This window comes from Panthera pardus, unplaced genomic scaffold (genome assembly GCF_024362965.1).
Source record: "Panthera pardus isolate Hobbes unplaced genomic scaffold, ASM2436296v1 HiC_scaffold_24, whole genome shotgun sequence".
Taxonomy (NCBI): Eukaryota; Metazoa; Chordata; class Mammalia; order Carnivora; family Felidae; genus Panthera; species Panthera pardus.
The window spans coordinates 34,934,937-34,962,606 of record NW_026526810.1 but is presented as its reverse complement, the minus strand read 5'-3'; the positions used below and the strand labels follow the sequence as shown (position 1 = coordinate 34,962,606).

Genomic DNA, 27,670 nt, shown 5'->3' with positions numbered 1-27,670 from the left:
GGGCACTGAGGCTGCTAACGGAAGCATCTTCAGGAGATAGCTGTGGGTGCCCAAGGCTCTCTGCTTCTCACACTGAGGACTCCCTGTTGGAAACTCCAAGTAGGGAGCATCACTGAGAAGGAGTCTTGGTGAAAATCCACGGATCCTCTTCCCTAGAGCCTCGACTTGCCACTCTCTGATAACGATAGCCCTGGAACTATAAGCTGTTGTCTTATTTGGAAATTTTCAAAATCTTTTGTGTTTTTATCCAAAGCGTTCTCTTTAATTGCTGTTTTATTCCTGCAATTATTTAAAACTGATCTAGAGTCTAGCAGTTTTTTCAAGATGATTATGACCATCAGGGTTTGTCTCTCTGTGTTTTCCAGACCTTCTAAGTGAGAATCTTCACATCATCTAGGAAAATGGTGGCCCTGTCCTTAAAGATTTGTGTCCGCCACTGCAATGTGGTAAAGACCATGCAGTTTGAACCATCTACAGCCGTGTACGATGCATGTCGAGTCATTCGGGAACGGGTACCTGAGGCGCAAACTGGCCAAGGTAAGCCATTGGTTATTCACCAGCTTCCTGAAATGTGTTTGTATGTTCTTTACCTAGTGGCTAAAGAAACAGATGCTCTGAGTGGTGCCCAAACCACCTAGTCTGTATGCTTCAAATGAAATGTCTTCTTAGCCTAGACACTACTTGCCTCCCAACTGACTTTTGTGATGACAGTGGCCAAAACTGCCATTGAATTGTCATTGTCACGCCCATCATCATGACCCTTCCATACATGAGCATCGCTTTCTCTGGTTTACAAGTCACCTTTTGATACTTGATCTCATTTACCCCACGAAGTACAAATGTACCTCTTCCAGCGGTTACTGCATATGTATAACCGGAGCCCTCTTTTCCTGGAGGAGGCTGGAACTGCCATCAGAACACACAACAAGCCTTACATTTCAAGTACTTTGAAGGGGCTCTGTAAACTTTGTCTCCAACATTAAAGGGAGTGCGGAGCCTCTATGAATGTGTTTTATTTCCTGTTAGTTTGAACTGCTAACCACTATTAATCCAAGTTTAAACAACGGCCATTCATACGGTTTTTATTTTCCATTTCCCTTTCTCTACTGTCTACATTTCCTTCCTTTATTTTTGTTTGATTGGCATTTGGGAAATTGGGATTATTCCCAAATTAATAAGCCTTTACTGTGAAAACAGGATAAAACCTAAAAATTAGAAACATGAGGGGCACCTGGGTGTCTTAGTCAGTTAAGCATCTGACTCTTGATTTCCACTCAGGTCATGATCTCACAGTATGTGAGTTCAAGCCCTGTGTCAGGCTCTGCACTGACAGTGAAGAGCCTGCTTGGGATCCTCCCTCTATCTCTATGCCTGTCTGTCTCACACGCACAAAATAAGTAATACATAAACAAACTTTAAAAATTTATTAAAAAATTGGAAGCATGAAAATCAAATATTCAAAGATGATTAAATGTAGGCATTGATTTTCTCAAAAAGGTGTCCTAAAACTGCCAAACTTTTGGTCCAAAAGCATTATTTATATTACTTAAAACACTCTGCTATTTCTAGATTGCCCAAAAATAAAAATACCCCATCCCCAAACTTACTCCAAATTTTGGTTGTCCAATCATTTCTCGTGTCATTTCTTTTACTCTTTTTCTCCCAGATTAAAAAAAAAATTTCTTTGGGTTGGATTGCTGTTTAGCTCTGGTGAAGATGAAACCCTGTATAGATCTTGGAGTTGTCTTTCTAAGAAACATTAGGATCTAGGACCCTCATGTGGGTCTCTGAGGTTACCTTGAATTACATTCAGGAAAACAGAAGTCTTTATTACACTTAATTATTTTTGAAGATCTATGTGTGTGTGTGTGTGTGTGTGTGTGTGTGTGTGCGCATGTAATCTCTGTACCCAAAGTGGGCCTCAAACTCCTGACCCTGAGATCAAGAGTTGCATGCTCTCCTAACTGAGCCAGCGAGGCGCCCTAAGACAGAAGTCTTTAGACAGGAAATGATACTGCTTTCCTCCTGCCGCCATGTTCTCATACTTCCTGATCATCTTATGGGATTTCTGTGGAGAACACAGAGCTATTTTCCAACTGTATTCATAATTTAGTGGAATGGGGGGCAGAGTCTTCCTCTCATTGGCTACTCTTGCTTGACTTTTATAATGCTTTGTTGGGGTGTTGGAGGGATTATTTGAAGTGTAAAGGCTCTATTGGCCTCTCTCTGCCTCAGTGCCCTTGGGCTTAAGTGGTCACTTCCTTAGTTTCTCCATGGCTATCTTGTCATTCTTCATTGGTTCTCTGCCTGGTTTTTATATAGCAAGTGATAGGGAACAAAGCCCAGTGCATAAAATAGAAATTTGGACTGCTCTGTTCTTGATGTTTGCCTAAACATCAAGACATTGCTGCTGCCCACTCTTTTTAAAAAACATGAACCTTCTCTGTGGGTGTTGATTTTACAGCTCACGTCTCATTCTTCCTCATCTGTTTTAGCCCATTGGCTTGCTCGCATTGTCAAAACGAAACCTGTCTGGTAAAAGGAGGGTACCCACATCCTGCCAAATCAGCAGACTCTGGGCTTGGAAGTCCATGATGGTTACATTGTCATTCTGTCTTTTATTTTTCTCTCTTCTCCTTATCTTCCAGCTTCTGATTATGGGCTGTTTCTCTCAGATGAAGACCCCAGGAAAGGAATTTGGCTGGAAGCAGGCAGAACACTGGATTACTACATGTTGCGAAATGGGGTATGCTGTAGATGTCATGTTTTTTGTTTTTGTTTTTTTGGTCACTTTGTCTCGGCTTTCCATAGAAGCCAATATATTAGTATGCCTCAAAGCAAAAGGGAGACCCGGCAATCTGTTTTGCTTCAAGGGCAACTTATTCATAGTTTTGATGTAACGTACTCTGTAAGGGTTGTACAGGTAGTGATAGAAAATATCAGCAGTCCAAATTCTTGAAACTCCACAGAGTAATTAAAGCAGCTTGGGGTTAGTGCTTACAGCTGTTGGTACATGCCATGGTTGGACTTGGTAGTTACGAAATAAAACACAGCATCTTTCTGTATAGGAAGTATCCCAGTGACTGATAATAAAAGGTAAGGGTAAATCAGTGGCGAAAAAAAAAAATCCTAAAGGTAGTCAGATATTGAATATTAATCAGAATTCTGGTTTTTTTTTTAAGAAAATCCATATTAGAGGTAAGCTTAATAACAATCAGTAACAGTAACAAAAAATGATTTTGTTGGTAAGTACAGAGAGGTAATGAGTAAAAAGTGTTGTATAGTCTGCTCAGTTTAACATCTGAGAGAATGGGTTTTAGCGTATGGAATGCAGATATCAGACTGTTGAGTATTCCATAAAGTACCAAGTAATTTTCCGTTGCATAATTCTATCGTTAAGAAATAAAGTTAAAAAAAGGTGTCTCATTTAAAAGTGACTTCCAAGCCCACTACCCCTGTTTGATCTTGGCATTATGGTGCAAATCACTTCTCTGGGGTCTGATGCCACCACTGTAAAGAAACATGGGGGCATTATTTATTCCTTCGTGACATATGTATTAGAAACTGCTTATAACTGTAAGATAATTGGAGAAGCACACCACTGTCTTTTTCAATGACAAGTAGGAATTTGCCTCTGCTAATACTCTTCAAAGCAGATCATCCACAGTCTTTCAGGAAGACATCAGCTACTTTAAATTAACAGAGGTTAGTTTTCAAGAACCGTAAGCTAGAAAAAGTACTTCTCCGGGCACAGTTTCGCTATCAGATTTTTAAGAAACCTTTATGGAAGCAGTTAATTGTTAGCATGGGAGTTTCTGTGTTAGTGGCAAAAATCTCATGAAAACTTAGCAGGAGGAAATCAGAGTGCTAGGAAAAATTAAATTTTTTTACAGAAGAGGGTCCAAGTTGATGACCTAATTTCCCATGTAGTGTGAAAAGCTGGTGTGGTTCTGCCCTAGGATATTTTGGAATATAAAAAGAAACAGAGACCTCAGAAAATCCGGATGCTGGATGGATCCGTGAAAACGGTGATGGTGGATGACTCTAAGACCGTTGGGGAGCTCCTGGTTACCATTTGCAGCAGGATCGGTGAGTATTGGCATGCCTGGGTTCCAGTTTTTGTTTTGCCATTAATTACATGCCTGTTCCTTTTTCATCCCCATTTGGTGTCTTACCCACCGATTTCCTCCCATTCCTGAGACACTGTTCTCTAAATATGTAAACCCACTAACTGTTATTGTAAACACATGAACGTCTCACTGAGTCAAAACTGAGAGATTTTATTTCCCTTTCAAAAACAAAAGGAACTTTTCTTTTTTTTGAGCAGAAATATATCCCTTTATTATCTCTCAGTATCTTTTTTTAAGATAAAATTTACTGTCAAGTTGGCTAACATACAGTGCACACCGTGTGCCCTTGGGTTTTGGGAGTAGATTCCCGTGATTCATCGCTTACATACAACACCCAGTGCTCATCCCAACAAGTGCCCCCTCGGTGCCCGTCACCCATTTTCCCCTCCCCCACCCCCTCCCATCAACCCTCAGTTTGTTCTCTGTATTTAAGAGTCTCTCAAGATTTGCCTCCCTCCCTCTCAGTAACTATTCAAAAGGAACCTTTTAATTGAAGATAGTATGCTTTAAATCCTATAATTTAGTTTCCTGCCCATGGCTGAGCTTCTGTATAAGCATTACTGACACCCAGTATTTCCTTGAAGACTGATAGAGACAGCCCATACAATTGATTGCTACACAACTTTTCTTCTTGTAGCTTCTCTTAATGCCCTCGGAGAACAAGTGCATCTGCTTTTTGCATGAAGCCCTCAGATGTTTGGAGAAAGTAGGCTGGCCTGTCTTAGTCTTCTCTCCATGCAAAGGAAGACCTGCTCTTTCAGCCACTGCTTGGTTGACATTGCCTTGCCTTGTTCTGCATGATCTCTACTCCATACTTGTTTGTTGAAAACTAGGAGAATCGAATGTGACCTTTTAAACATGGCTTCATTAGCTGAAAAGCCACCCTTTTGGCCAGTTTCTTGATGTTGCTCCATGGGTGGCTCCCTGATCCTTTGCTACAAGGGGCGGCTCTGAGTACCACAGGGTGCCTGGCTGGAAGGAGTGACAGCTTCATAATCCCTGGTAATTGTAACCTCATTTCTATTTTTAGGAATAACGAACTATGAAGAATATTCTTTAATCCAAGAAACGATTGAGGAAAAGAAAGAGGAAGGGACGGGTACGCTAAAAAAAGACAGGACACTGTTGCGAGACGAGAGGAAGATGGAGAAGCTGAAGGCAAAACTCCACACGGATGATGACCGTGAGTGTCTGAGAAGGAAATGTGGGCCAGGCACACGAGGGGCCTCACCTACCTCCCTTCACCTGTGGGACCCAGGGCAGGAGTTTTCTGTTGATTCATTCCCTCTATAAATATCTTGGTCTGTGGCACTAAAAGACCTTAAAGAAGGGGAAAAAATGACTCTGGTGCCATTTCACATCTAAAAAAATAATCTCATAAACAAATTATGTTCACACTGTTTTCTAAAGAAGCTTACTATTTGTTTGAACTGGGGTCCAAACAAGGTTGGATGATGTGACACCTCTTTTAGTCTCCAACTTTGCCTCCATCTCTCTCTCTCTTTCTCTTTTTTTTTTTTTTTCCTTGCAGTTTCTGGAAAGAAAAAAGCAGATAGTTATTTATATAGAGTTTTCTACAATCTGGATTTTATTGGTTGTGGTATCAGCTAACATGTACTTCTGTCTCTTGTAACCCCTGGGATCTGGAGACTTGATCAGATTCGTGTGTGTGTGTGTGTGTGTGTGTGTGTGTGTGTGTATACATTTAAAGTAAAGACTCCTTCTGTGGTGTAGTGTATGTCCAGCAGAAGGTTGTATCTGGTTTTTGTCCTTTTTTGTGATGTTAATAGCCATCGGTGACCATTGCTGACATCCGTTATTTCTTAGAGGTTACAAAATGGTAACTATATCATAGGAAAGTTGTCCTCTGTGGCCACACAGTTAATATTTGGAAAAGCCAATATGTACACCCCGTGTGTCCCTAAAGCCTATGCTACGTGCACCTGGTTGCAGGACATTCCCCATCCCACTGAGGATCATGCACAGTTCACGTAGACCTTTCCAGGCTCCTTCTTTCATTGTCCTTGCTGCTGCATTGGGAAGATGACATCGTTGTCATTACGTTTATTGATCTTCAGTGGGGCTTTCATTTCCTCTGACCCTTTCTCCATTCTTCTTTTTTTTCACCTCATTTGATTTCCAGTTGCATATTTCTTTCCAAGTGAGATGATGGTAGACAAATCCTGAGGATTTTTATAATGTGCATGATGCTCTCTCAGGTTCTGCAGGAGATGAGATCACTCCCGCACATTCCCTGTGCTGAAGTTGGTTATAACCCAGTGAGGCTTGTAATGCTTTCTTATTCACAAGTTGTGTGCTAAGCCCAGGGAGGCTTTTGGGAGTGAGAGCTGTAGAAAATATGGAGGGGTGATCCATTCCTGTGCACCCAGATAACAGGTGAGCATTTTCTGGGATGAGATTCAAGCTGGGCCACAGGCAGGGTTCTACCATCCCTGATCCCTCAGTGTCCTGCCCTTCCCTCCCCCTTCCCTCCCCATGACTTTTATTTTCCTCCTCTTTTCTGCCTAGGGGTGGAGGTAACTCCTGATACTCAGTTTATAAATTATTTCACATAATGAGACTGAAGTATCCAGTATTGACTTAAAGGAAAACGCTAACTTGGCTGTCTTGGCATAAAGCATTGATTTTCTTATGACTGTGGGGCTTTAACGAACTTGAGGAATGGCTGGGAATTTGCTCTCCTTTGGTGTTTGGTGCGTCACATGGTACATGATGGCGTATGTGAAATTATTTTGCAAAGTTAAAAAGCACAGTTTTAATAGAAGTACTTATAACTGAATATCGGTGTTCCAGAAATCCGCTTCTCTTTTGATAAATCCCTTCAAACTAAGAGGAAGAATGAACCCAATTCTTAGATCTGTCTTGTTGTGTTGCAGTAAATTGGCTGGATCACAGCCGAACATTCAGAGAACAAGGGGTAGATGAACATGAAACGTTGCTGCTTAGAAGGAAGTTCTTCTACTCCGATCAGAATGTGGACTCGAGAGACCCTGTGCAGCTGAACTTGCTTTATGTTCAGGTACAGCATTTAATACTCACTGAAGGTGGGGAGACTTCAAGAAGCTACTGGCTTGTGGTGAAGAGACACTCAGCTGTGGCCTCCATGGTGTTTGTGGCACGTGGTTTCTATTGGGCACTGTTGAGGAATTCCTCACATGTTTGGTTATGGTGCCTTTCTTTGGCATCTCAGATTGGGATCCGGTGGCTGGTACTATCTCTCTGTCTCTTTTCCTGACTTTAAGGCACTTAACTCGCTCACTATTGAACTAGAGCTTTCTTTGCTAGTGTCTTGAAATACATGTGAATGTTGGCCAAAAAAATCCATATTTCTCATTATTAAAAGATACTCTCTTCATAACCTTTTATGTCTTTACCGTTAACCTATTGTCGAAACTCAGACAAGTCATTGAACTTTTCAGAGCTCGCACTTTGCTAACATGGAAGACGTTGGCTTCACACCAGATGGTCTCCAGTCTTTCTTTGGCTCAAGGAAAACCTCCCTCTTTCTTCTTAGATTCTTTCCTTCCCTCCTTCCCTTTCCTCTCCTTCCATTTATCTACTTATCTGCCCTTAGAAATAATGCAGGGATCAGCAAAATGCCGCCATAGCATTGGCTATGTTTGTAAATAAAGTTTTATTGGAATACAGCTCATTTGTTTGTGTTACACACTGGTGAACCCCTTCAGTATCTCGTCACTTTTACATATTTTCTGCAGGTATTCTCATGTTTCAGTGGCAGAATTCAATAGTTGTTACAGAGACCACATGACCTGCAAGGTCTAGTATGTTTACTGTCTGGCCTTTTGACGGGAAAAGTTTGCTAGAAGGAAAGAAGATGGCAAGGCAATAAGAAAATGCTTGTTGGTTAAAGGCTCAGAGCCATAGCTTAGAGCACCTGTTGGAGAGTGGTCTGGGGGTCACCTAACTAGAGAAAGAAAAGACAGAAGAATAAGTAGCAGTGGTGGGTCAGGAACCGGGAGAAAGTCTTCAGACACAGTAAGTTCCTGATTCTGGGACTGTGCAATTTGCTTATTTCCCTTAAATGTGTGTAGTATTGAGTTACTGTCATTGGAGTTCTCTCTCCCCCTGCCAACAACGTGTATTACATTGGCCTTTTTCTGGGGATGGAATTGGGTTGATTTTGCCTCTAGTTAATTTTTCTCTTGCCTCTTTATGTTTCATACTCACTTCTGAAGCTTTAGTTTTAATATACCGCGTACTGCTGATGCATTCTATCTATAGGCAATTTGGGGTAAGGACTTGTTTTCCTTTTGTTTTAATCCTGTTGTGCTACAGTCACCTGCAAAGTCCTGAGTGCGTCCCATTTGGCTGGCACTTTCCCCTTGCTCCACAGGGAGGGTGTGCTCAGATGAAGAATTGTGTCCCTGGAGAGTTTGCCTTGTTCCCCCAAGCTCCTGATGCTTTTCGCTTCCTCTTGTGTTTCAGGCTCGGGATGATATCCTGAACGGCTCCCACCCTGTCTCCTTCGAGAAAGCTTGTGAGTTTGGAGGATTTCAAGCCCAGATACAATTTGGACCTCATGTGGAACATAAACACAAGCCAGGATTCTTAGAGTAAATAACCTTTTGTTTTTTTCTTTTGCTTTTCTTGTTCTCTGCTCTTCTTTTCGGTGTTTTTGAGCCATATACATAAAATATATACCCTAGTTTCAGTCAATTGTGAGGTTGTTAGCTTTTCCTCAGTTGAGTATAGGATCAAATCTGTGGTCTTTGGGAAAAGCAGGAGGCCTGGAAATTCAGTGCTGGGATGACTATGGAGGCTACTGCTCCAAGTTGGGGCATGGAGCTTCTATGGAGACCATAGAATCTGTAGCACTCTGCTTAGATATTGTCTAGTCTGTCCTAGGATATCTTGGGAGTTCCCCAGTGAGCTCAGGTGCTCCATCTTCTGAAACCTCTCCCATCAGAACATCCCTTTTTCACACTGGGCCAGATTTTGTCCTCTTGAATTTCTTTGCAAAACTCTCCTATATTAGAACAACAGAGCATAAAAGAGCTTCACATTCTTTATTACAGTATGAGGAAATCTCTGTTGCTCTGAAAGTGTGGGATACACAGTAAATACTTCACTCTTCAGGGCACCTGGGTGGCTCAGTAGGTTGAGCATCCGACTTTGGCTCAGGTCGTGATCTCATGGTTCCTGTGTTTGAACCCCTTGTCTGGCCCTGTACTGACAGCTCAGAGCCTGGAGCCTGCTTCAGATTCTGTATCTCCCTCTCTGTCTGACCCTCCCCTGCTTACTCCCTCCCACCTTCCTTCCTTCCTTCCTTCCTTCCTTCCTTCCTTCCTTCCTTCTCTTTCTCTCAAAAAAATATAAACAAGCATTGAAAAAAAATTTAAATACTTAACTCTTCCACACATCTGGTCTTTGGCTGTCATGCATAAAATGATGGGGTGTTTGGGGGGAGGGCTCAGTACTTGAGGATTTAAGAGAAAGCACCTGTACAGATACATTATGGCCCCACAGAACATGGGCCTTAGGGTTGAATTTCCTAGAAATGCCCAACAGGACAGACCCAGCCATACTTAGGCTGCTTTAGTTAGAAGTGATCTTGCCCTGTGTTTTGATCAGCTTCTCCAAGGGTTTTGTGTATTTCTTCCTCTGGTAATATTTCTTTACCTATTTCCCCCCCTCCCACCTCTTCTGCTTCCTCTTAGCACAGTTGAAACATTTGGCTGAGCAACCCCTTCCCCAATATCCAGAGTGTCTTGACATCAATATCCTGCTGTCATCTAGAATGCAGCTTGTAGAGGCTTTGGTAGTGGGACCTGAGCTGAATGCCAGCTGGGGGCAGACGTCACTTGTCTGTAGGATATGCCAAAATGAGATGTGTTGAGTAGGGCATCAACTGCATTGTGTTCAAGTACATTGAGGAGAAAGGATAACATAAATGCCAACTTGGCCCTTGATCCCACTTTAACTTTGGTGGGAAGTAACTGGGACCAGCATATGTCCTAGAGTAAGAAGAAAACCTGACTTCTTTGACAGAGGTGACAGAGGTGCTTGGACAACGTAGTGTTTGTGCTAAACTGAGTTGTTATCCAAAACAAAACAAAACAAAACACCCTCTCCCCTTATGTTAATGAACCCCAAGGAACCTATCCAATGTGCTTCTTTGGCCTACAATATAGGCCTTGAGTGACCTTGAGTCTGAGAATGGCCCTACACATGTCGTGTCACTGACTTTGTTTTGTATTTTCCAAACAAGTCATATGGCTGAGTGTTCCCACGGGCCCGTTACTACCCAGTCGGTCTGCTTCCTTCCTGCAGGAACCACGGGAAGTTTTGCCTTTCTCTGTTCTGTGACACCCCAGATACCTTACTTGTGTTGGGATTCCAAATGGTATCAGAGCATTGGTATTGCTCTTACAGTGTCTCCTGCAGTTTGGAGGCCTCTGGAAAACCTCATACTTAGACTCCAGTAAAAGATGCCCCTTGTCTTACTCTGTGGTAACAAAGGTTAAGCAATCGTATTCAGTCTGTTTCATTTTTCTGAGATTATAGTAAGAAGCTCATGCCTGTAGTGGTATGTGTATCCTTACTCAGATTCCAAATTAAAACAAGCTTATTATGCCTAGTGGCAATTATTTTTCCTTATGAATTTGATTTACTTTTTAATTAGACCAAATCTAGTCTAGGTAGTGAGGCATTTTCATTTTATGTAGATGTTTAATTGTATACATTATTGCATATACTGTTCAGGTAAAACTTCCTGAGGATATTCGTCTCCTTTTAATTAAAACAAAACAATGGGGTCACATTTCCCTGACTGTGTGTTGGAAATTCAGAATGTTTTCAGGGATAATAAGTCTGAGCTGTCCCTGGTGACTGGCTGGGCCATTTTTGCCAGCCTTTGTTTTTTCCCACCTGGTTCTCCTATGTACTATGCGCTTGAACGAATTCAGAGTTGAAAAAAAAAAAAAAGGTGAAGAGGTTAGACATGTCACAGAGCCAGGTTAAAGATCCAGCCAGGCCACAATATCAGCCACATAGCTTCTCAATAAGGTACATTAGTAAGTATATTTCTTTCACTGTTTAAAAAATTTGTACAGCACTTTTGCTCGAAGTCTGCCTGCTCTGGACCTTTCTGTGAGGTCTGCCACACCTTTCTTCAGATCCTTTAATGGCTTCTGGACTCAGTACCAGCTTGGTGAAGGTATTTATTTAGAACAACGGAAATCGGAGACTCTGGAAGATTTTCAGTTTTCAGAGATTTAAGGATTATTAAATGGCTCCTGTCTGCTCCGCGTATGGGGGAAATAGATGCAAGAGAGACAGAGACAGAAATAAGACACAGAGCCATGGAGAGCTAGAATCCAGAAAACAGCCACTTGTCCCAGATCGAGTCTGATGTGCTTTATCTCCATGACCCTTTGCTTCAGGTCCTCTGCAAAGAGCCCCAGAAAGGGATATTTTATCAGAGCGTGAAATAGACCCAGCACAATCCAATAATCATATGCATACTTGATGCTCTTCTGTGGTAAGAAAATGCTTGCAGACAGCATGCCATCTGGTATTCTTTCACTCCATGAGGACTTCATATGTGTGTTCTATTGTGCCAGGTATAGGACGACTTAGGATGTGTGTTCTATTGTGCTGGGTATAGGGCAGATAGGAAAATATATGCTAATTCCTTGCTGTTTTTGAGGCTATGGTCTCCTTGGCAAATCAACATGAAATTGTTACTATGGAGAGGTGAAACTTGGCTCTGATTTTAACTATGTTTTGAATGCAGTGTGGTCTATTTAGGATTTCAGAAGTTGCAGTGCAGGCTATAGAGACTGCTGTGAATTATTTCAAGAAAGGTGGCAAAGGTATGGTGCCAGAAGCAATGTTGATGAAAGAATTTAGCAGAATACAAGGCAAATGTAAAGAACAATTAGCTCAAAACAACAGTAACACCAAAACCAGTGTAATAATGACGAACTGCAGGCCCCTTAAAAACATGGTGGAAAAATCGAAAAAGTGATCAGAGTCAAAGCCTCCTATGGATCTTACTGTTATCAAAGAAGGTAAGATGCACTGATAAACTTTAGACCTTGAATCAAGTGTGGGTGATAAAACTGAGGACAATTCCAGGTGATGGGTATAGAGTGTTCACTGTATAATTCTTTCAACATTTTCTGTGTTGGAGATTTTTCATAATCAAATGTTGGGGAAAGATTCGCAGCTTCAAAGAATAGGAGTAGATGGCATAACTTCCAAACCAGTGCCAAGGAGGAAGAGCGGAGAGGAGATACAAACAACTTGACCAATGCAAGAGTAGTTGAGCCAGATAGATTATGGAAACACACCCTATGGTATATAAGATGTACAAATTAAGGGAAATACTTCTAAATATTGGACATCCTAGCAAGAAAAAATAAATCAAACTATTAATAGAGGCTCTCATATTATATAGCTCTGTACTATTTCTAAAAGACACACATTTTAAGGACAGAAGAAAGGTTAAAGGCATATAGAAAATAATGCCCTTGGAAACTAGTTAAAGCTAGAGAAGCTGTATTTAATGTCACACAAAATAGGACTTAAGACCAAAAAAACTGAAGTAGAGACAGAGAAGGCCATTATAAAGATAGAAGGACCAATTCACCAGGATGATAAGTTGTGAAACCTGTGTGCACCTGACATTAGTTTAACATAATTAAAGGAAAAAGACAGTATTACAAGGAGAATTTCAGATATACATTTTTAGTGGAACAATTTAGTGTGCTTTACTCAGAGAGTGCAAAGTAAAACAAGATGAGAATAAAAGATTTTAGTCAAGAGAAAGTAATGGAATAGAAATCATAGAATCAACACAACCCAAAGCTGCTGCTTTGGAAAAATTAATATGTTAATCTCTGGTAAGTTTGATCAAGAAAAAAGAAAAGTAAAAAAAGGCAAAAAAAAAATTATTGGTAATGAAAATGAGGCAGAACTTCAGATAAACTCGTTTTAAAAATCCTAAGAGAATGAAATGAAAGCTTGAAGCCAAAAAACTAAAAAATAAATTGAAAATAGACACAAAAAGGATGCTGAGAAAATCTGAGTAGATCACTAAACTTGAAAGAAATTGCCTTATCAGTTGAAAATTAACCACACAAAACAACAAAATGAAAACTAGGATCAAGGCTATTTTATATTAATTTTGTTTCCCTTCTCTTACGTTCATCTGTTGTGTGTCTTAAAGTCCTCATATGAGTGAAGTCATATGATGTTTGTCTTTCTCAGACTAATTTCACTTAGCATAATACCCTCTAGTTCCATCCACATAGTTGCAAATGGCAAGATTTCAGTCTTTTTGATAGCTGAGTAATACTCCATTGTGTGTGTGTGTGTGTGTGTGTGTGTGTGTACACACATACATACATATATACATACATATCACATCTTCTTTATCCATTCATCCATCGATGGATGTTTGGGCTCTTTCCATACTTTGGCTATTGTTAATAGTGCTGCTATAAACATTGGGATGCATGTGCCCCTTCAAAACAGCATATCTGTATCCCTTGGATGAATACCCAGTAGTGCAGTTGCCAGGGTGTAGGGTAGTTCTATTTTTTTTTTTGAGGAACCTCCATACTGTTTTCCAGAGTGGCTGCACCAGCTTGCATTCCCACCAACAATGCAAAAGATATCCTCTTTCTCTGCATCCTCGCCAACATCTATTGTTGCCTGAGTTGTTAATGTTAACCATTCTGACAGGTGTTAGGTGGTATCTCATTGTAGTTTTGATTTGTATTTCCCTGATGGTGAGTGATGTGGAGCATTTTTTCGTATGTCAGTTGGCCATCTGGAGGTCTTCTTTGGAGAAGTGTCTATTCATGTCTTTTGCCCATTCCTTCACTGAATTATTTGTTTTTTGGGTGTTGAGTTTCATAAGTTGTTTATAGATTTTGGATACTAACCCTTTATCTGATATGATGTTTGCAAATATCTTCTCCCATTCTGTCAGTTGCCTTTCAGTTTTGCTGATTGTTTCCTTTGCTGTGCAGAAGCTTTTTATTTTGTTGAGGTCCCAGTAGTTCATGTTTGCCTTTGTTTCCCTTGCCTCCGTAGACGTGTTGAGTAAGAAGTTGTTGTGGCCAAGATCAAAGAGGTTTTTGCCTGCTTTATCCTCAAGGATTTTGATGGCTTCCTGCTTACATTGAGGTCTTTCATCCATTTTGAGTTTATTTTTGTGTATGGTGTAAGAACGTGGTCCAGGTTCATTCTTCTGCATGTCGCAGCCCAGTTTTCCCAGCACCACTTGCTGAAGAGATTGTCTTCATTCTATTGGATATTCTTTCCTGCTTTGTCACAGATTAGTTGGCCATATGTTTGTGGGTCCATTTCCGGGTTGTCTGTTCTGTTCCACTGATCTAAATGTCTGTTTTTACGCCAGTACCATACTGTCTGGATGAATACAGCTTTATAGTACAGCTTGAGGTCCGGGATTGTGATGCCTCCTCTTTGGTTTTCTTTTTCAAGATTGTTTTCGCTATTCAGGGTCTTTTCTGGTTCCATACAAATTTTAGGATTGTTTGTTCTAGCTCTGTGAAGAATGCTGGTGTTATTTTGTTAGGGATTGTACTGAATATGTAGATTGCTTTGGTTAGTATAGACATTTTAACAATATTCTTCCTATCCAGAAGCATGGAATCTTTTTCCATTTTTTTGTGTCAATTTCTTTCATAAGGTTTCTATAGTTTTCAGTGTATAGATTTTTCACGTCTTTGGTTAGATTTGTTCATAGGTACTTTATGGTTTTTGGTGCAATTATAAATGGGATAGATTCCTTTATTTATCTTTCTGTTGCTTAATTGTTGGTGTATAGGAATGTAACAATTTCTGTGCGTTGATTTTATATCCTGCAACTTTGCTGAATTCATGGATCAGTTCTAGGAGTTTGTTGGTGGAATCTTTTGGGTTTTCCACAGAGATTATCATGTCATCTGCGAAGAGTGAAAGTTTGACCTCCTCCTGGCCGATTTGGATGCCTTTTATTCCTTTGTGTTGTCTGATTACTGAGGCTAAGACTTCCAATATTATGTCGAATAACACTGGTGAGAGTGGACATCCCTGTCTTGTTCCTGACGGTAGGGGGAAAGCTCTCAGTTTTTCCCCACTGAGGATGATATTAATGTTGGGTGTTTCATATATGGTTTTTATGATCTTGAAATATGCTTCTTCTATCCCTACTTTCTTGAGGGTTTTTATCAAGCAAGGACACGGTCTTTTGTCAAATGCTTTCTCTGCATCTATTGAGAGGATCATATGGTTCTTGTCCTTTCTTTCATTAATGTGATGAATCACATTGATTGTTTTGTGGATATTGAACCAGCCCTGCATCCCAGGTATAAATCCCACTTGGTTGTGGTGAATAATTTTTTTAATGTATTGTTGGATCCGGTTGGCCAATATCTTGTTGAGGATTTTTGCATCCATGTTCATCAGGGAAATTGGTCTATTTACCTCCTTTTTAGTGGGGTCTCTGTCTGGTTTTAGAATCAAGGTAATGCTGGCTTCATAGGAAGAGTTTGGAAGTTTTCCTTCCATTTCTATTTTTTGGAACAGCTTCAAGAGAATAAGTGTTAACTCTTCCTTACATGTTTAGTAGAAATCGCCTGGAAAGCCATCTGGCCCTCTACTCTTGTTTTTTGGGAGAGTTTTGATTACTAATTCGATTTCTTTATTGGTTATGGGTCTGTTCAAATTTTCTTTTTCTTCCTGTTTCAGTTTTGGTAGTGTATATGTTTCTAGGAATTGGTCCATTTCTTCCAGATTGCCCATTTTATTGGTATATAATTGCTCATAATATTCTCTTATTATTTTTATTACTGCTGGGTTGGTTGTGATCTCCCCTCTTTCGTTTTTGATTTTATTTATTTGGGTCCTTTCCTTTTTCTTTTTGATCAAAGTGGCTAGTGGTTTATCAATTTTGTTAATTCTTTCAAAGAACCAGCTTCTGGTTTCATTGATCTGTTGTAATGTTTTTTTGGTTTCGATAGCATTAATTTCTGCTCTAATCTAGGATCAGGCTATTTTAGGGAACAGAAAGAAAGAAAATTTTAAAAACCTTCTCACCTTAATTTGGAACTAGCAGAATCAAATAGAGTGCAACGTGACATGTATTTTGATGTAACTGCCAGTTACGGCTAGTTTCTTGTAGGAATGGAACATTTATTCAGCAATTTATGGCATGCCTTCTAGGCACTGGGGATAGAGCCATGTAAAAAACACAAACATTTCTGCCCTCATGGAACCTACATTCTAGTGCAGAGGGGCAGATAATAAGTAAAATACAAAATAAGAGAAAAAGATGAAAACACAAGACTAAAAAAATGGAACTGTCACTCTGGGCAGGTGATGGAATTATCTGCATATATAATCCATTTGGTCTGCAGAGAAACTTCTTAGAGTTAATATTATCAGGGTTCCTAGAAAAAAGATAAACATATAATGGCTCATCACCACCTAGGTCCAAACAATAGTATTCATACACCTGCAGGGCTGGAAAACAAAATACTATTTATTTATATATGGCAAATAGTATTCCCATACATAACAAAAAGAAAATGTAATTTTTAAAAGGAGATACCTTTGGGATGCTTGAGTAGCTCGGTCATTTGAGCGTATGACTCTTGATTTTGGTTTGGGACATGGTCTCACAGTCATGGGATTGAGCCCTGCCTCTGACTCCACAGTGAGTGTGGAGACATCTTGAGGTTCTCTCCCCGCCTCTCCCTCTTCCCCTTTCCCACTTGACCTCTCTCTCTCTCTCTCTCAAAAACAAAACAAAAAAAAAAAAAAAACAAAAAAAAAACAAACCAACTTTTAGAACAAAAAGTATGATTTACCTATGAATAGAGGTATCTAAAAAGCTCCCAAGATCTAACCGATAAAATGATAAAAGATAAAAGTTCATTGAAGAGCTAAGTCAAGATCTGAATAAATGGAGTGGTTTGTTAGATTAATGTACAGGAAAACTAAATGTCATAATAGCAATTCATTTTCATCTATAAAATACAGTTCAATTTTAATCCAAATCCCACATACCAAGTAATGAGAAAACCTAATTTTAAAATGTATATGAACCTCTTAACCCCTTCCTACCTGTTTTGCCTACCCTCCAACCCCTCCCATCTCTGGTAATCCACAGTTTGTTTCCTGTATCTGTGAGTTTGTCTTGTGTGTGCATTCGTTGTTTAGATTCCATTTGTAAGTGAAATCATATTTGTCTTTCTCTGACTTAGTGATAATATCTTCTAGATCTATCCATGTTGTTGCAAATGGTAAGATTTCATTCTTTTTTGTGTTTGGTTGAATAATACTCCATTGTGTACATATACACCACATCTTCTTGATCCATTCATCCATCAATGGACACTTGGATCACTTCCATATCTTGGCTATTATAAATAAAGCTGCAGTGAACATAGGGATGCCTACATCTCATTGAATTGGTATTTTTGTTTTCTTCCATTAAATACCCAGAAGTGGAATTGTTGAATTGGATTGGTGAAGGAGATTGAGATACAGGCTTTCAGTTATCAAGTAAATAGGTCATGGGATGTAAAACATAGTATAGGGAATATGGTCAATAATATTGTAATAATTTTATATGGTGACAGATGGTCTTACAGTGGGGTTCACTTTGTAATTTGTAAAAATACTGAATCACTATGATGTACATCTGAAACTAACAGGATATTGTAAGTTAATCATATGTGAGTAAAAAAAAAAAAACTTATAAGATTATATGTATTTGTCAATATAACCATCAAAAAGTAACATGCACCAGTCAAGCCTGAAGAATGACGAAGGCTAATTGAAGGACTCACATAAATACCCAATTTCTTACAAAGCTATAGTAATCAAAATACTCTGTTACTGATGCTGGGTGATAAGAGTTCTACAGGTTGATAAACCTGTATTTATTGAAATTAAAATATTGGGCGAAACCTATTACCAAAATAAGAGTGAAGCTCCACAGTGTGGAAGAGGAAATTTGCATATTTGCAAAGCACACTACAAACAACACATTAATATCCAGAAATCATTAAGAAAAGAAAAAACTAAGGAAATGACCACCCTGGATAGCAATAGGTACTTGAGAAAAGAGGAAACTCGACTGACTTATAAAGATAGGGAAAAATATTCAGTCTCGTAAGTAAACCAAATGCAAAATCAATAAGGGTATAGCATTTCGTGTCCATTAGATGGGGCACAAATTTAAATGTATGAAAACATCGAAGTGCTTTACAGAGGAAACAAGACATTTCAGAAAATGAACCTGTTGAATTAAAAAATACACACAAAGAGAAACAATATGTTGTTTATAGATACAAGGAGGTGAAGAAACATAATCAAATATGCATGGGAACTATAAGGAAGTGAATATAGTTAGGGAGAGAAAGAAGGATGGTATAGGACTTCAGATAAATCTATAATTTCTCTTTAAAAACAGGTAGCAGACAGAAAGCAAATATGACCACATGATTGGTATATTCCCAATGTTTCTGCAATTAACAGTTCTTTAAAAAAGAAAAACGCAAATAGTCTGTGAGGTGACAAAAGCTTGGATTCACTGAGGTTGAACATATAACATCTGGCGAAGGCAAAATTAACAGGCCTTGGAGTTCACACAAGGTTCCACGGTGCTTGTGCTGCAGGGGGAGATAGCCAGTGGTTGGGCACAGGAAGGTGGGTAACAAGTGAGGACCCCTCTCAGCCTTGAGGACCATAGCCCTTTGTCTTGTGGGCATGTGCCTTGGATGTGTTCTATTGAGAAAACAAAGCAACTCAGGCTCTGAATCTCTGTTGAAGAAATCAGAGTGGACTTGGAAGTTTTTCACCACAAACTCAACATAATTCTCTTGTCAACAAGCAAAGCTTTTGACACAGTAGGAGGCCTCGAGTCAATTTTTCTCTTGGCGTTTGTTCAAACTCCTATTCCTTCTTTGGACTTGGTCTTTGGAATAATTTGGCTGTGGATTGTGTTTTCAAACTAACGGTGAAGGAGGCATTTCAGCTTGTGTTTTTTTTTTAATTTTTTTTTAACATTTATTTTTGAGAGACAGAGACAGAGCACGAGTGGGGGAGGGGCAGAGAAAGGGAGAGACACAGAAACTGAAGCAGGCCTCCAGGCTCTGAGCTGTCAGCACAGAGCCCAATGTGGGGCTTGAACTCATGAACCATGAGATCATGACCTGAGCCAGAGTCAGATGCTTAACCCACTGAGCCACCCAGGGGCCCCTCAGCTTGTGTTTTTCATCCGTTCTGTCTTACCTCCTGTTCCTTACCATTACCAGCCCGTAGTTTCTTTAGTGTTTGCCTCTGTCATTATGTGCCTGACAGCCTAGGACTCTCCTATTGCTTTGAGAAGGCCATGACTGTCCAGTGGTGCCTTCATGTTCCCCTTTAGCAGCAGCCTCCTAAAGCTGGTGCCTACCTCCCTAACTACTTTCAGACTCCAGGACTTTCAAACCAGTTGCTATCTGCCCCAAGTTGCCTCTGAGCCCCCGAACAGGTTCCAGTCCTTAGACAAAAGGGCATAGCGATTGGTTCGGGAGCTTGGAACTGCTGTGTGGCTGAGGTTAGGTCCTCAAACCCTTTCCCGAGCTGCTTCCATGCCATCTCCACTCTACACTTCTTACCACTTTAAGTGTTTCCCAGCTCAAAAGATGTTTCCTTCCTCCCCTGTCATCACCACAGTTAGCCAGGATTTAACCAGTACCCTCAATTGCACGGATATATTCGTCTTTGACTCTGGCTTCAAATTCTAGTGTGTCTGATTCCATCACTTGAGCTTTCAGCCCACAGTGTTAGTGGTTCTCCAAATTCAGCATACATCACAATTGTGTGGAGGGCTCGTTAAAACTCACAGTGCAGGGCTTTGCTTCCAGAGCCCCTCATTCGGCAGGTCCAGAATGAATCCTGAAATTTGTCCCTCCTGAGCCATTTCCAGATAGTGCTGATGCTGATGGTCCTGGGACCAGGCTTTGAGAACTTTAGGTGCTATCAAATTTGAAATGTTGTTGCTGGCCATGTGGTGATTTACCGTGAAGGTTGCACTTAGTAAACCTGGGTGTTACAGTGTCCTGTGGGTGACACTGCCCCCTGCTTATACCCTTCTGCTTTCCCTCCCCTCTAAGTCTCCACCCTTTGCTGGGTAAACACCTGACTGCTTTGTGTGTTCCTTTCTGAGAAATAACACTCCTAGGAAGGAATCTATCTACTTTGCAGATGATCGCACCAGCTTAGAGAATGGTGACTTGGCTGTGCTCATGCACTTGGGGCAGCTCTGGGACCAGTGAGAAGCAGGTCCACATTTATCAAAATCAAAGCTGACTCATATACTTGTATACGTCTTGCCAGCCCATAGAATATCTTTAAGATCCCTCTTTTGGAATTTCTTGAAGAAGCAGCTTTAATTTTATATTAAAAAAAGTGAATATCTAGATTTGAGTCTAGACCCTGCTCCCCCAAATGTGTTGATTGAATTCCCCTTGTTCAGTGGCTTCTGGACATTTCTCAAAATTGCTACTGCTATGGTAAGTTTCATGATTACATGACTTGGTGTTTCTCGTGTTTTCTTCTTTGTGTCAAGGTTCTGAAATACTGATCACGTGGTAGGTTTGTCGATTAAAGGATAACTTGGAAGGATCAGAGTGTTGAGTGGCTAGGAGTGTGGTGTCTGGAGACCATAGAAGAGGCTTAAGTTATTGGTTGTGGTTAAGGACAATATAGCATCACTGAACCTCGTTTTTCATGTACAAAATAGGATATTTTCTTCCAAGGGCTTTTGTCAGAACTTAATTAATCTACTAATATATGTAAGGCACCTGAAACAGTGTTTGACTTTAATAAACAGGAGCTATTAACAGAAATCCTCTATCAACATAGTTTTAGACTGTTGATAATTCAAAAAGACATTTAAAGTACAGAATATAGGATATCTACATCTCTGAAACCCTAAAATTAAACTTGCAACTTCTGCGTTCACTTGCTCGTCTTTTGATGAAAGACCAAAGTTTTTTCTTGTTGCAGATCCCCTTGGTTAGGGTTCTTTTGTTGTTTTCTTTGGATGAACCCCGTCACCTAGGAGAGAATTGAAAGACAATCCTGAAGCAGTCCGAAGATGAGCTATTTTTAGATTTTTGTGGTTTCCTCTTTTCAGTATTTTACAGTTGTCTCACATCTAGTAACTTTTTAAAAATGTTTACCTTTCTTAAGCGTTCAGTAGCTTTCTTTTTGTACCAGGTTAGCAGTTTCTGGGCGGTGCTGGCTTATTACATTATCATGTGATGCATGGGCAGCAGCAAGGGTGGACAACAAACACAGCTGAGTTGGCCACTGGCTACAGACTTTCAATTTCCCATTGATCTTGGGGGTGTAAGAAGAAGAGCTCAAATTAGCCAGCCATCCTAGCGAAATGAAGGATGTTACAAGTGCACCCAGAAAAAGGTGTTCTTTAAAAGGCTCGGGGTAAGGAGGTTTGGAAGAGGAGACTGCTACCCTTTTAAGAAGGGAATATTGAAGGACGCAGTAGGAGGGACTTTGCTTGGCCAGAGCCTGCTTAATTAAGAGAAAAATGTCCAATCAGGTTTGACAATCTGACCCATTTTCTCAAAGAAGGCTGACAGATTTCACTTGCATGCATGTCGCAGATGCTTAGGAGCTTTCCAAGCTCGGGTTTGGTAATCACAACAGCAACTGGGCTGGAACTGCTGCATTGCTGGCTGGCAGGCAGGGGTGACAGGCTCCCTGCTCCCCCTAGCTTCACTCTGACACTGTGAACTTTGCTGATTTACTGGAGAAAAACACATGCCACACATGGGCACACACACACTTCATATTTTCAAATACCTTAAAATAAACTCCCAAGTCAACTCCTGTGACATCAAGGCTGAACCTGTAGTGCAAGCTTCTGGAAGTTGTTTTCTGTACCGACTGAAGGATGGGAATGTCAGTTTGCAGAGTTCGAACAGAGGCATCTTGTTGCCACACAGAACTTTCCTGACATTAATGCCTGACGTGTTCTACCCCTGCCTGGCCACTGGGCACTGCCATCTGGCATTCTTCTAGTAAAAGCCATTGTTGTGAGGGGTTGGCTCGGGTCCCTTTTGGGATGCTTTGGGTTACCATAGCCAAGCCTCCCTTTGCTGGTAGCACAACAGCTGCTGTCCAGTGGTCCACTCGTGATGGTTTTTCACTGTTATTGTCAGCATGCTTCTGAGGAAAACTGTGTTGTTGGGTAGATCCGCTCTTGCTCTGGGAAGTCAGAAGCTCCCAGTCCTAACCAGTCCTGTGACCTCAGCTAAGTTACTTGACTTCTCTGTAACTCATTCTTTTGTGTGTGTGTGTGTGTGTGTGTGTGTGTGTGTGTGTGTGTGTGTGAGAGAGAGAGAGAGAGAGAGAGAGAGAGAGAGAGATATATCTTGGTGCATTCCAGTTCTCAATCACATTTTTGTCCATGAAGTTGCTTAATGATAGTCATAACGTCCAAGGTGCTGCTGCTTAGATCGTTCTTAGACCCTGCCCCTGCTGACTGACTTGGGCTCTGAAGAAATCCAGATTGCTCTGCCACTAGATCCCTGAAATTCCAGAAAATGTACTTAAAACTTTTGCCAATGGAAATGGTTTGCAGATTGACCAGGCTTCATTATTCAAGTGTTAGTGTAGTCAGAATCTGGCCTCACCGTACCTCCCCTCTATGTTTTTGCTGGAGTATTGTTTTAAAACGTTTGTTTACTTCTGAGACAGAGAGCAGGTGCACAAGCAGGGGAGGGGCAGAGAGAGAGGGACAGAGGATCCAAAGTGGACTGTGAGCTGACAGCAGAGAGCCCGATGCAGGGCTTGAACTCATGAACCATGAGATCATGACCTGGGCAGAAATCAAGAGTCAGAGGCTTAGCTGACTGAGCCACCCAGGTGCCCCCCCCTTGCTGGAGTATTTTAGAGCAAATTCCAGGCAGTGTATTATTTCATCTCTAAGTACTTCAGTATGTTTTTCTGGCAAAAAAAAAAAAAAAAAAAAAAAAAATTTAAACACATACAACCAGAAATCTATCCTAACGCCTAACACAATTAAAAATAATTCTGGGATGTCTGGGGTGGCTCAGTTAAGCCTCCACTCTTGATTTCAGCTCAGGTCATGATCTCATGGTTCACGGGATGGAGCCCTTCGTTGGGCTCTGTGCTGACAACGCAGAGCCTGCTTAGGATTCTCTGTCTCCCTCTCTCTCTCTGCCCTTCCCCCGCTTGCACACATGTGCTCTCTACTCTCTAAAAACAAACTTAAAAAAATAATCCCATAATATCATCTAATACCCTGACACTGTTAAATTTCCCTCCAGTGTCTCACAAATAACATTTTACTTCATATCAGGATTCAGACACAGCCTACAAATTCTATTTGGTTGATATGGGTTTTTGTGTTTTCTATTTTTTTTTTTAAAAAAGCTTTATGGAGATGCAGTTTACATACCATATAATTTGCCCATTTATAATGTATGGTGTTTTTAGTGTATTCACAAGATTGTGCAACCATCACCCAATCTAATTTTAGAACACTTGTCCCTCCTGATAGAAACCATTTGTCTATTCACAGCCACTCCTCAAATCCCCATCCCCACCCCCAGCCTCTGCAAGCACTGATCCTATCTATAGATTTGCCTATTCCAGAAATTTCCTATACATGATACCACATCATATGTGTCTCTTGTAATGGACTTCTTCCACTTAGCACAGTGTTTCCATGTTGGCTCTTGTATCACACTTAATTGCTTTTTATTGCTGAATAATGTTACATCATATGGATCAACCACATTTTGTTTATCCCTTCACAGTTGATGGACATTTGAGTTGCTTCTACCTTTCGGCTATAACAAATACTAGGAACGTTCATATACAGATGTTTGTGGGAACATGTTTGCATTTTTCCTGGATACATTCCTAGGGTTAGAATTGCTGTCTAATACTTTGAGAGACTACCAAGTTGTTTTCCACAGCAGCTGCACCATTTTACATTCCCACCAGCAATGCATGATTCCAATTTCTCCGTATCGTTGCCAACATTTATTGTCCTTTTTGTTATTGTAGCCCTCTTAGTGGATATGTGGTATCATACTGTAATTTTCTTTTAATGTCCCTGGTGGCTACTGATATTAGGTATATTTCATGTGCCTTTGGCCAATTGTGTATCTTCAGAAAAATGTTTTTACGGATCCCCTTCCCATTTTTTGATTGGGTTGTCTTTTCATTGTTAGGTTGTAAGATTTCTTACATATTCAGGATATAAGTCCCTTATCAGGTACTTAATTTGCAATGTTGTCTCCCATTTTGTGGGATACTTCCTCACTTTCTTGATGGTATCACTTGCACTTAGGAATTTTTTATTTTGATGTAGTCATACTTTTACTGAATGTGCTTTTGTTACTGTATCTTAAGTCCTGGTCTAACTCAGGGTCATAAGGTTTTATTCCTACATTCTGTTTTATCCCTATATTCTAGGAGTTTTACAGTTTTAGCTTAGATGTGGGTCTCTGATCCATTTGGGGTTACTTTTTGTGTCTGGTGTGAAGTAGAGGGTCAACTTTATAGTTTCACTTATGGATATCCAGTTGTCTCAACACCATTTGTTAAAAAGACGATTCTGTTCCCAGTGAAAAACGACTCCTTTGCGGTAACTTAACCAGCTATAAAGGTAAAGGTTAATTTCTTGACTCTTGATTCTATTCCATTGACCTGTCTATTCTTAGGTCAGTACTCCACTGTTTTTATTACTGTAGCTTTGTGGTAAATATGTTTTTTGAAACTCTTTTAATCGGTTACTGTGTCCTCTTTTTCATATCTACCACCAAGCTGTTTATTTGTGAGGAACCTGGGTTCTTTTTATAGAATTGCCTAACTTAGACTTGGGCTTATTGTACCCTGGTGGTATCACTTACCATGTTCTTCTCTCTTTTTGTAAACCAATATTTAGATTTAACATCTTAATTAAATTCAGGTTAAATTATATTTTTACTTACTCTTTATTGCCAAGAATACTTCCTGGGTGGGGCTGTATATTTCCTGTTACATCAGTTAGGAGACATGTGCTGTCTGGTTATCCTACTTTGATTGATAACAAAATCGATTAAGTGGGTTTGAATCAGACTGAACCATCTACTATAAAGCTCTCCATTAACTTGTCACTTACTGATTTTAGCAGCCACTCAGCCTTGTTTTGATCTATTGCTTATTTCATTAGAAGCTATAAAATGATGACTTTGGACTCCTTTTCTTCTTCTCTATTGGTTAGCTTTGTTTCTTGCCCTAAATCAGTTTTCAGTAAGAGTTGATGCCCTAGCCACCTATTAAGGTGACCACTGATTATTTTAAAGGATCTTTATGGGATTTCATAGATCTTTGTTTTTACCCATCGTGGTCATCAATTTTTATGACATTCTGATTGCCCCATAACATGAAATTAGCTATATGATGTGTGGCATTTGCTTGAAAATAATCCTGGGGAGGGAATAGGTGAAGTCAGGAATGGCCGTGAATTAAAATTGTTGAAGCTCCATGGTGGATTCATCATCTCTCTTCTTTTGTAGAAGGTTTTACAAATCATCCTCTTATTGGCCAATGGTTACCCCTTAACGTCAGTCCAGTGTCCTTTTGATAGCTTCTTCGATCTCAGGCCTAAGAAGCCCCAAGAACATTTGATATATTTCCTACCCCAGAGTTAGAATCAGTCACTTCTCCAGGGATTCTTGATTCCTTTTAGCAAGAAATGGTATTTGGAGGCCACCTGGTTGAGGCCTTGGGAGGTACTCATTGCCACCTTGCCCTTAGCTCCCTCTGTGGACATACTAAAAAATGTTTTTCAGAAAAAAGAATGAATCAGATATTGGGACCAGTATTTCCAATTTGAATGAAAGATTGCAAGATTTTCAGTTAGCTTTTTTGTTTGTTTTTTGTTTGTTTTTTTTTTTTTTGCTTTATTTTAATCCGCTAACAGGTTTGGTTTCTTACAACTAACGTAATTATCATTTACTTTATCTTAATTATATATCATGCAGTATAACCTAATTTTGTAGTGTGTGGTGTATTTGTGTGTTTAGCAGAGAAAGGGTAGTAGTTTTAAAATAAAGCTATCAATATTTAGTATGTCTTCTGTAGTTCATTTTAACTTTAAGACCTATCTCACGAGGGATGTATACTTAAAAGACTTTTTTCCAATGTTATTTAAAGTCATTTTTCTCCCTGTAGTTAGACTGTCAACTTGATAAACTGCTAGGTTGATTTTTTTTCAGTTTGCTTTGGATTTTTAGGTGTTGAATTTTTTCCCTCCGCTTTGTGATTCTAGGTGGTTCTAAAGTGATAACTGTAAAACAAGGAATATCCAGAGGTTGTTTTTTTTTTCCATCCTTGTTCCCTTTGCGCCGTTTTTCCCTTGTTTCCATAGAGAATCATTTTAGTTAGTGCTAGGTGTATCCTTGTATTGTTTTAAAAATACACATTAATGATATAAAATTAAAAATGCTTTCTTTCCTTTATCACAAAGACACTCTTGTACCCTTTGCTTTGTCATTTCATGATGTATCATGGAATTTCTTTCTTCTTTTTTTTTATTTAAATTTTTTTAATGTTTATTTATTTTTGAGAGAGAGAGAGACAGAAAGTGAGTGGGGGAGGAACAGAGAGAGAGGGAGACACAGAATCTGAAGCAGGCTTCAGGCTCTGAGCTGTCAGCACAGAGCCCATCGCAGGGCTTGAACCCATGAACCGTGAGATCATGACCTGAGCCGAAGTCTGATGCTTAACCGACTGAGCCACCCAGGTGCCCCTGGAATTTCTTTCTTCTTAATGTTAGTTTGTTCTTTATATCAGACTGGTTTTATATTTGTGTCCTATTGAAGTGCATTGTGGGATGTGATAGTCCAGTCTTAATTTGTACCATCAAATACTGGGAGAGTTAGTGAACTGAGTTGTACAAAAAGTTTGTTTTCTTTGCTTCACATCATAGAACAAATGCCTTACTTTTTTTTTTTTTTTTTTCTGTATTCTCTCTCAGTCTAAAGGAATTCCTGCCCAAAGAATACATCAAGCAGAGAGGAGCTGAAAAGAGGATATTTCAGGTATTGGAAATATACAGAACTTTATTATTCCTCTCACTCCCTATCTCATCTATTAGTATGAGAGGGGCCTCTGCACCTAATAGTTTCGTACCCCGTGCATGTACTCTACTTATATCATAAATGATTAGTGGCTCAAGAGTAAAGAAGCTGACAGTTCTACTCTGGGCAGATTTATTATCTTAATCCGTACCTTCTTGCTAAAGGTTACTTAGTCCTTCTGAGAAAAATGTGCATACATTTAATTTTAAAGGCATTATCTTGGTAGCATGGAAACAAGGTGATTTGCTATTAAAATGCACTGAGGAAGAAGCTACAAGTAGCTTCTTTGTCCTGATACTTGTCCTTTGAAGCTTGGAATTTGAAAATTTGTATCTTTTTAAAATCTGTTTTTTTCCCCCTAAAAGA

At 39.9% G+C, this 27,670-nt stretch overlaps 1 protein-coding gene across 1 annotated transcript in view; it reads left to right on the top strand.

The window, feature by feature from the left end:
• The window catches only part of TLN2 (talin 2), a 438,961-nt gene that overhangs the window by 237,090 nt on the left and 174,201 nt on the right, over positions 1 to 27,670 (top strand). The window contains exons 4-10 of the mRNA XM_019441905.2: positions 366 to 537; positions 2,649 to 2,746; positions 3,960 to 4,089; positions 5,161 to 5,313; positions 7,028 to 7,170; positions 8,598 to 8,725; positions 27,202 to 27,265. Of these exons, the coding sequence (XP_019297450.1) occupies positions 402 to 537; positions 2,649 to 2,746; positions 3,960 to 4,089; positions 5,161 to 5,313; positions 7,028 to 7,170; positions 8,598 to 8,725; positions 27,202 to 27,265 (852 nt within the window). The 5' untranslated portion in view covers positions 366 to 401. The remainder of the gene's footprint in view (positions 1 to 365; positions 538 to 2,648; positions 2,747 to 3,959; positions 4,090 to 5,160; positions 5,314 to 7,027; positions 7,171 to 8,597; positions 8,726 to 27,201; positions 27,266 to 27,670) is intronic.